Source organism: Hyaena hyaena, unplaced genomic scaffold (genome assembly GCF_003009895.1).
Source record: "Hyaena hyaena isolate Hyena2069 unplaced genomic scaffold, ASM300989v1 scaffold_35, whole genome shotgun sequence".
Classification (NCBI taxonomy): Eukaryota; Metazoa; Chordata; class Mammalia; order Carnivora; family Hyaenidae; genus Hyaena; species Hyaena hyaena.
The window spans coordinates 4609959-4619636 of NW_024080667.1; the positions used below are offsets into that span (position 1 = coordinate 4609959).

At 55.4% G+C, this 9678-nt stretch overlaps 1 protein-coding gene across 1 annotated transcript; it reads right to left on the bottom strand.

The window, feature by feature from the left end:
- Positions 1 to 1268: 1268 nt before the first annotated feature.
- Positions 1269 to 9503, bottom strand: LOC120229790 (aflatoxin B1 aldehyde reductase member 4). The gene is made up of 7 exons (XM_039229011.1): positions 9142 to 9503; positions 6406 to 6593; positions 6098 to 6202; positions 4194 to 4290; positions 3860 to 3959; positions 3201 to 3330; positions 1269 to 1691 (listed from the first exon to the last, which is right to left on the bottom strand). The coding sequence occupies exons 1-7, from the start codon at positions 9467 to 9469 to the stop codon at positions 1530 to 1532; spliced, it is 1110 nt and encodes a 369-aa protein (XP_039084942.1). The 5' UTR covers positions 9470 to 9503; the 3' UTR covers positions 1269 to 1529.
- Positions 9504 to 9678: the final 175 nt, after the last annotated feature.

Sequence of the window (9678 nt, forward strand, 5' to 3'; positions counted from 1 at the left end):
GGTATCCAAGAATCAGTTTTAGAGCCTTCCATCACCCCCCTCCCAGAGAAACCTGAACTCATTAGCAGTCTCTCTCCGTTTCCTTCAACACTCTTTCCAGCCCTTGGCAATGACTAGCCTACTTTCCGTCTCTAGTTGATTTGCCTGCTCCTGACAGCTCACGTAAACCGAGTCATACACCAGGACGCCTTTTGTGCCTGGCTTCTTCCACTCAGCAGGTTTTCAAAGTTCATCCACATTTTTGTGTTTGTAACTTCCTTTCTGATGCTCTTCCACTGTCTGAATGGGCCCCTTTTTATTTATCCCTTCATTGGCTGATGGGCATTTAGGCAGTTTCCACTTTTTGGCTATTGCTGCTGTGAATATCTGTGTATGGTTTTTTGTGTGGACTCATTGTCATTTCTCGTGGGTATATACCTAAGGGGCTGAATTGCTGGGTCCTACGGAAACTCTAGATCTTATTTTTGGAGGAACAGCCAGACTGTTTTCCTGAGTGGCTGAGCCACTTGACAGTCCTACCAGCAGTGGGGGAGATTCCAATTTCTCCACAGCCTTGTCAACACTCATTATTGTCCATCTTTTACTAAAGCCCACCTGGTGGGAATAGAGTGGGACCACTGCTTTTGATTTACTTTATCTGATGGGTAATGATGTTGAAGGGCTTTTCATGTGCTTATTGGCCATGTGCACATCTTTTATTATTAAAACAATTTTTTAATGTTTTATTCATTTTTGAGAGAGAGAGAAAGAGAGAGAGAGAGACCCTGGCTGCCCGTGCCACACCTCCCGCAGCACAGGACCCAGGGCTAGGGCTGGGTGTCTATCAGATGACAAGGAGACAGGAGGCCTTCAATGAGAGTAAAGCCTCTGCTGAAATCGAGTCTGTTAAAAACGTTCTGCGGCATCTCAGGAGGTGCCTAGGAGTGTCTTTCTCCTTGGCAAAGACTCTCATGGTAGGTTCTGGACCTAATGATTCTACTTGTAAGTATGTCTCTTTCATGAGGAGCTTCTGAATAAGAGAGGATACACTTGAGAGTGGATGGCCTGCTTTTCTTCCGCTGTATATAGCCGAGTGAGGGCCACCTCAGCCCTGCTGTCAAGAGTTCAGGCTGGATTCGGAGGGAGGAGGGAGACCCTCGAGAGGACAGCGTGCATGGTAGCTCTGCCCCCGCTCCCCCCTCGGAGACTCCACCTCAGGGCTCTGCCCCTCTGGCAGGAAGCCCCCGCGCAGGGTGAAAACTGGTTGCAGAGTCAAGGAGACGGGCTCGTGGGGTTAAGTCAAGACCTGGGCTACGGCCAGGTCAAGTGGCTGCTTTATTCAGACAGGGACTTCCCAAGCGGGCCCAGCCCCGGCCTTATCACATTCTGACGGCAACTAGGGGCCAGGCAGGAATCTAGAAAAGAATGCATTGATCCAGACAATCAAGAAGACCGCACTAAATCGACTTAAGGCAGACCGGTCAGGACGAGAGAAGAGAAGACGTGACGGAAAAGAGAGAAATCTTTGGCAGCTCGAGCCAGGCGGCGGCCTAGCGGAAGTAGTTGGGACACTCGTGGGCAACCAGGTGCCAGGCTCGCTCAAAGGCCTGCACAACGGCGGGCTCCAGGGGCCCCTCCTCCGTCGCCGCCAAGTTCTGTGCCAGCTGCTCCAGGCTGGACATGCCCAGGATGACCGCGTCCCCGAGGGCACCCTGCAAGGGGAGACGGCCGCGGGTGAACACACAGGCACCGCAGCGACTCCGGCCACACGCCCTCCCTCCCAGCCCCGCCCCTGCCGAGGCTGGGGCTCTGATGTTTATTCATGCCGTACACAGTTCCACGAAGAACTTGAGGTGCCTTCAACAATTTTAACTACATGACTCTGTTGAAGCCTCAGTCCTTCCATCTTGACCCAGAGTTTGCTTCTGGGCCTGCACTCGGAGGGCTATGTAACTACCCTCAGGTGCAAGGAAAAACACAAATAAGACGACAAGGGTTAATGCCCCCTGATCATGGTTATGTATGACACAGCTTGCATATTTTGTCCTTGAGATAACGGCTATTCCCTTGAAACTTCCCAAAACCCTAAACCTTGCCTTCAAAATAAGGAATGTTTTCCTGCACACCAGGATAAGGGCCGCTCTCTTTATCACTTTGTAGCCTTTTTACAATAACTGCTCAATTCTGCTTCTGCACTGCCCACCTGCCTGCTTGCTCATTATTGAAAGCTCTAAGTCCTTGGACTTGGGGCCACACATTTAGAGAGTTCTGTGTTAACTCTGTGCGGTCCCGGCCAGTAATAAAAACTCCCTTAATTCGGCTTCAGTGGTCTCGGTGGGTCTCTGTGTCTCTCGGCATAACAACTCCAAACCCTGTCTTCTCTCTGCTGTCACTCTGCTCATCCTCAGACAGACCTGTGTCCAGAGCCCCGTTCTGCCACTGGGCAGCTGTGTGAGCATGACTTACTTATCTCACCTCTCTGTGACTCAGTCTCCTCTATTTTTGGGGCGGTTATGGGAATGAAAAACTATAGAAAGCACTTAGCCCCCATTTATTGAGAAACTACTATATATGCGGCAGGCACCACCCAACTGTGTAAGGCTGTCGCGGGAGAAAAGTCTTAGCTGGGAAGACAGGGGACACGAGAGAGAGGGGGGAACCTGAGCTCCCACCACAGACATAGACTGATGAGTTTTGAGAGATTTTCTGCCCCCTGCACAGCTGGGTGAACCCATCTCCTCATGGGGAGAGAGACCTCAGAATTAACTAAATACACGTCTACGAAGCCACATCACGGGCCTGGCGCTCAGACATCTACTCAGAACAATGAAAGAACTGCTCGTCATCAGGGTTGGAGCCGAGAGAAACTTCAGAGGGAAAAACTCCTTAGATGGGGTGCCTGGCGGGCTCAGTTGGTGGAGCACATGATTCCTGGTCTCAGAGTTGTGAGTTCGAGCCCTGTTCGAGACTGTGGAGATTACTTAAAAATAAAATCTTTTTTTTTTTTTTTTTTTTTAACGTAGACCCCACACTCAGCGTGGGGCCTGAACTCACCACCCGGAGATCAAGAGTCACATGCTCTACCGACAGAGCCAGTCAGGTGTCCCCAAAATAAAATCTTCAAAAAAAAAAAAAGAGGAAGAAACAGCTTAGAAGTCGCCTAGAGGTAAGTGTGGCTCTGCTCAAAGGGCAGCAGTGGCATGTCCGGGCCGGGGGCTTACCTGGAGCTGGGAGTGGTGGTACATCCAGCGGAGGGCGGCCGAGGTCATGCTGGGGGCGCTGGTGCCGTACGCGGCCTTCAGGGCCTTCTCCACTAGGGTGATGCCCTCAAAGTGGTGCTCCTTCCAGAAGCTGGGCAGGTGAAGGGGGTGGCACAAGGGTCAATCACAGGGGGTCACGCTGGGGCTATAGCCGAAAAGCCAAGCCCGGCAGCTGTGCCCAGCTCACTCTGCACGAGGCGGTCAGAGGGACCTCTCAGGGGACCCCACCGTCAACCCTGCCCTGTCCTGCCCTGCCTTTACTTTCCTTAGTGAAGCAAAGGTAACCAGTACAGGGCGGGGGGGGGGGCGGGGCAGGACTCGGCCCCAGCCTCATGAGCGTCAACCCAAGGCTCGCTCTTTCCCTCCCGGCAAGTGGTCGGCACTTCTCAGGGAAGAGCTGTGACTTGGGAGACCCGGTGCACGGGCCAGGGATCCTCATTTCCTCACTGAGGCCCCGAGAAAACCAGAGGCGCCAGAGTTTGGTCACTCCTGCAGGAATCAGGACATGTAGGTCCAGGCATAAGGGAGACCCGGGACCAGGTTAAGCGGCCTAGATGCTTTCCATTTCCAATAAGGGGGACCCCGTATCCCACCCTTCCTGTGTCCCACCCCCAGCTCACCGATTCCTGTAGGTCTCAGCCCAGTTATTCCCAAAGAAGCGGCCCGCAGGTTGTTTCCCGTCCTTGTCCTCGTACTTGTACTTGCCGGTCAGCAGGCCCCCTGCGAGAAGACTGTGGTCACACCCGCGGGCCCGCCCTGCTCCCCGAGGCCGTCCTGGACTCGGGTGGGGTGGTGAGGAACCCAGGAGGGATGGGGGACACAGCCCAGCCTCTTCCCAAACCCTCCCTGCCTCCCAGGTCCTGGGCCGGACATCTACCATGTCAGGAAGAGACAGACACGGGGGCCAGGAGGGCCCTCCCGCCCAGGGGAGCCTGTCCCCACAGCAGCCCGTACCAGCCAGAGGGTTGTAGGCGTAGAACCTCAATCCGAAGTGCCTGAGGCAGGGGAGGAGCTCCGTTTCCACCTGCCGGGTGGTGGCATTGTACATGCCCTGCAGACAGAAGGGCCAGAGGGACAGGGTGCCGTGTCAAGGGAAGGGACCCCAGCCTTCTTTTAAAACTGTCAGTCAAGGGGCATCTGGGGGGCTCAGTCAGTTAAGCATCGAACTTCAGCTCAGGTCATGATCTCACAGTTCGTGGGTTCAAGCCCTGCGTCAGGCTCTGTGCTGACAGCTCAGAGCCTGGCGCTTGCTTCAGATTCTGTGTCTCCCCCAATCTCTGCCCCTCCCCTGCTTGCCCTCTGTCTCTCTCAAAAATAAATATACATCAAAAAATATTTTTTTTTAAACTGGCAATCAAAACCTGCCCAGGACTTCAGCAGTGATTTCCCCAATCACTGGTGGTGGCAGGGGCTGGGGAGATGATGCTGGGTCCAAGGCAGGGAAACCCGAGTGGCTGAATCGTTCCACAAATATCTATCGTGGCCAACCGAGGGCTGGACGCTGCGTTGCGAAACACAAGCAAGTCCAGCCAGGTCTCTGCCTCAGGCTCTCACAGGTGTTAGAGTCAAGTTCAAAACACAGAAGGAAAACAAAAAAAACCACAGAAGCAAGTACCCGTCGATAGATGAATGGATAGAGAAGACATGGTACATATACAGAGCGAAGTATTACTCAGCCATGTAAAAAAGGGTGAGACCTTGCCATCTGCGACAACACGGAAGGACCTATGGAGAATTACGCTAGGTGAGATAGGTCAAAGAGAGACAAACACCATAGGATTTCACTTACACGTGGAACCTAAAAATCAAATGAACAAACAAAAAAGCAAAAACAGACCCACATAGACAGAGAACGGCCAATTGTCAGAGGGGAGGGGATGGGGGATGGGCAAAAAGGGATGAAAAGGAGCCAGAGGTACAGGGCTCCGGTTGTGCAATGAAATCACAGGGTTGAGGCACAGCGGAGGGAATACAGTCAATGGTACCGTAACAGCGTTACGTGCTGACAGATGGTGGCTACGCTTGTGATGCGCAGAGCATAGCATCCACACTAATGGGACCAGCATGTTGTACATCTGCAACTGATGCAACACTGAGTGTCAACTCTACTTCAGTTTAAAAAAATACACACACACGGGCGCCTGAGGGGCTTAGTCGGTTGAGCATCTGACTTTGGTTGAGCATCTGACTTCGACTCAGGCAGGTCATGATCTCATGGGTTTCTGAGTTTGAGCCCCGCACCAGGCTCACTGCTGTCAGCACACAGCCTGTTTCGGGTCTTCTCTCCTGCCCTCCCTCCCCACCCCTCCCCTGCTCACTCTTTCTCTCTCAAAAATCAACAAGCATTAAAAAAAAAAAAAAGAACTTTTCCTTACCAAAAACAAAAACAAAAAACCCACATACACACAGATAGAAGACACAATAAAGCTGAGTTCTGTGATCACAGGAAGTGCTTACAAACACTGTGAATGCATGAAGATGAAGTCTGGATATTGGAGGCTCCTCTGGGGCAGCGGGAAAGGCTTCCAGATCAAGAGCCATCTAAGTGGGGCCTGAGCACCTGCTTCTACCAGGGAGAAGGGGAGGAGGGGTCCAGGCTGACGCGCACGGGGAGGGAGCACGAAGGAAGGGCCCGCGGAGCACCCGCGGGCAATGAGGGGAGCCAGGGCCAGAGCGAGCAGGTGCCTGTTGGCCAAGCTGAGGGGCCTGCACTCGTCCCCACGGCACCCGGGAGCCCTCTCCAGGCCGTCGGCAGGGGAGTGGCTGCTAGGGAGGGGGCACAGGAGGCAGCTGGAGGGGCCGGGAGAAGCCGGGATCAGCAGCAGCCCTGCGGATGGGCCCTGCAGCCCCGGCCCTACCTGGTACACGGTGGGCAGGATCCAGCCGTTGCTCTTGCAGAGGGCACAGATCTCGGCCACCGCCCAGGAGGCATAGTTGGAGAGGCCAAGCTCCACAAACCTGCCCTGCGGGGGAGAGGCCTCGGTAAGAACCCGCCACACGGCCCAGGACTCTAGAAAGGGGACCCCCAAGGGTGGGGGTCCGGGGGGTGGCGTCTGCCCCCAGCTCTGTTCTGGGGCTCCCTGGTGCCCCCACGCTCCTGGGTGACGGCGGCAGGCCCAGGAGAGGACCGGCAGGCTACCTCCCGGAGCTTGGGGGCGGGCCTCACCTCCTGATGCAGCTGGTGGCAGGCACGCAGCGTCTCTTCCACAGGGGTGTCATGGTCAGGGGCATGGAGGTAGAAGAGGTCCACCTTGGAGCACTGCAGCCGCTTCAGCGATGTCTCCAGCTGGGCCCGGAGACTGTCGAGCTTCAGCGACTTCCCTTCCCAGGGATTGGCCTTGGTGGCGATTCTCACTTTGAGGAGAGAATGCAATGGCTAAGAGGCTTATTATGTGACCCTGTCTAAATTATTTGAGCTCTCTGAGCCTCGATTCGCTAATCTGTAAAATGGGGCTGTAACAATGGAACTGTTCTCCTTAGGGAGATCATGAGCATTAAACATGTAAGTTCTCGATGTTCATGGCTGCTGTAATCACTGTTATTAGTCACCAAACTGCTGGCTGTGCCAGGCCCAGCACTAGACGCACACTTGCTCCCTGCCCTCAAGAAGCTCACAGTCTAAAGGTGATGGTAGGATATGTAAGTACAGTAGAGAAAAGCCGCTGGTGCTAAGGGAGCCCAGAGCACAGGGGTGTGGCCATCCTGGGAATTCCAGGGAAGGCTTCCTATAGGGATGACCCAGGAGCTGAGTCTCTAAGAATGAGTCACAGCCAACATGGAAGGATGGGAAGCACATCCGGGAAGAGCCCGGGGCCTGCTTCAGATTCTGTGTCTCCCTCTCTCTCTGCTCGTGCTCTGTCTCTCTCTCAAAAGTAAATAAACATTAAAAAAAAAAAAAAGAATCCTGGAGAGGTGGAGATGCCTGAACAGGCACACTTCAATCTGAGAGACAGGTCAAAGGCAAAGGCAGGAGGTGATTACAGATCTCCCTCCCCTTCAGACTCAGAGAACTGAGACTGTGTTTTGCCATGCAAGCAGCTTCTAGGAGGGCCATAACTGTCCGGATCCTGCACTTTTCACACTGGGCGAAGGCAGATCAGCAGGTCACAGGGGAGTCACCAGACCACTTGGGATGTGGGAGGGGACAAGTCTCCACTGCTTCTTGTCCACATCGTCTCCATTCCCCCCACATTTCTCAAATCCTCTGCGTTCCTGTGAACTTTGCCTCAAGTTCAACCTGTGGACTTTGGCTCAGTGAGTGCCTGGAGTCCACGGAGGAAGCAGGCAACAGCTGGAGGAGAAAAACCAATTCAGAAACAAAATCTTCATCATTAAGGAGGGGCAGCTGGGTTAACTAGAAAGTGTGGGTCTGCAGCAATAGCACTGCTAGGAATTTACCCAAGGGACACAGGAGTGCTGACGCACAGGGGCACATGGACCCCAATGTTCATAGCAGCACTCTCAACAATAGCTAAAGCATGGAAAGAGCCCAAGTGTCCATCAACTGACGAATGGATCAAGAAGATGTGGTTTATCTATACGATGGAATACTACATGGCAATGAGAAACAATGAAATCTGGCCATGGGTAGCAACATGGATGGACCCTGAGGGTGTTATGCTGAGCGAAATAAGTCAGGCAGAGAAGGACAGCTACCATATGTTTGCACGTATAGGAGGATTAGGAGGAACTTAACGGAGGACCGTGGGGGAGAAGAAGGGGAAAAATAGTGGTGGAGAGGGAGGGAGGCAAACTATGAGAGACTCTCGAACGCTGAGAACAAACTGAGGGCTGATGGGGTTGGAGGAGAGGGGAAGGGGGAGATGGGCATGGAGGAGGGCACTTGTGTGGATGAGCACTGGGTGTTATATGGAAATCAACTTGACAATAAACTATTTAAGAAAAAAAAAAATAAAATATACGTAAATAAGGGAAAAAAAAAAAGCGTGGGTGTGATTTTCAGGTCCCCACTCTGTTCCTCCAGTCCCACCAAGCTCGGAAGCCCAGGAGGACCCAGAGGGGGCTCCTGCTCAAGCACTGGGAAGGGCAGAAAAGTGGAGGCACAGTCTGGAAGTAAAAATAACAGCAAAGGTTCACTGGGCCTCCGCACGTGCCAGGCACTTCCAGGGGCATCGGGCTGATGAGAGGCAGTCCCTCCCGTGCACACACATCCTCCACTCAAGCCACACCTGTCTACTGGCCGTCCTTCCACAGTCCAGACTGGTCTGCACAGCTGGATCTTCGGCCCTTGATGCCCCTTTCTCTTATTATTTTCCCAGCAAATTACTGTTTGTCCTTTAAGGCCTGGCTCCAGTATCCATCCCTAGACCTCTCCCTGACCCCTAAAAAAGCCCTCAAAGTGCTTCCTCTTTCGGGCTTCAACATTCCCTCTTAGACTCTATGCTCCCTGTGGGTGGGTCAGAGTCACTTTCCTTCCTATAGCCCCGAAACAAACCTCCCACTCCACACTGTCCCCCCTGCTGCCCGAGCTTGCTCTGCGGCCTCTCTCTGGGAGCCAGGGCACTGCCAACTGAAGAGAGCAAAGTCCAGAGACTGACGAAAGACCAGGATGAGAAGAGGGTGCTCAGGGAGCCATGGGCGGCGAGGGCAATGGGGAGAGGGGCGCAGGCAGAGCTCCTGGGGCCCGGTTTGGGGCACCTGGCAGGCTTGGAAGGGGTACTGCAGAGCTCTCTCCGGAGACCAGGGCCGCAGAGAGGTGCCCCAAGAAAGCAAGGCGGGGAGGAAGAGAAGAACTAAACCAGGCTCAGGATAAGACTCGGGGCTCCTGAGCTGCAACCCCCAGAGGAAAGAGAAGGGGAGGTTCTCGCCCGGCAGGGGACGCGCGGCTGGGACACGGCTGGGGGCGGCCTGGCGCCGCAGGTGCAGGGGAGGTAGAAGTTACCTCTGCAGTCGCCGCCGCCCAGCCCGAGGCCCAGGCCGCCCAGGATGCTCTCGGACTGGCCGTCGCTGTACATGAAGGCCGTGTCCAGCTCCGTGTGGCCGCGCTCCAGGAAGGCGCGCACGGCCGCGGCGCTGGCTGGGGCGTCCATGCGGCGCCCCATCTCCATGGTGCCCAGCACTGTGGCGGGCCGGGCCGGCGGCCCCGAGGCGGCCCGCGGCGGCGACAGCGGCCGGGACATGGCGGCGGCGAAGCGAGCCTTGGGCACCCGGGGACCACGGGTGGGGCGGACGGCGCCTCGGGCCACAGCGGGACTCACGGCGCCCAGCATGAGGTGGGCGCCTGCGCGTTGGGGCGCTTGGAGCCCTGCCCACCTGCCGTCGGGGAGGAGCCGGGAGGCGGTGAGGGAACGCGGACAGGCCTCGCGCCGCCCCACCACGCACGCTCCGCTTGCTCGCACCGCCCCCAAGGTCTATCGACTCCGCCCGCGGCGCAGGGGGCGGAGCCGCGCGCCTCAGGGGCGGGGCGGGGCGGGGCTGG

What these genes read in the sequence shown, in the direction of transcription:
- LOC120229790 (XM_039229011.1), bottom strand. Translation starts at nt 9,469, where the DNA reads ATGCTGGGCGCCGTGAGTCCCGCTGTGGCCCGAGGCGCCGTCCGCCCC. An exon ending in GCCACCAGCTGCATCAGGAG is followed by an intron (nt 6,203 to 6,405) that starts GTGAGGCCCGCC and finishes TCTCCCCCGCAG; the next exon opens with GGCAGGTTTGTGGAGCTTGG. An exon ending in GCTGAGACCTACAGGAATCG is followed by an intron (nt 3,331 to 3,859) that starts GTGAGCTGGGGG and finishes TCACCTGCCCAG; the next exon opens with CTTCTGGAAGGAGCACCACT.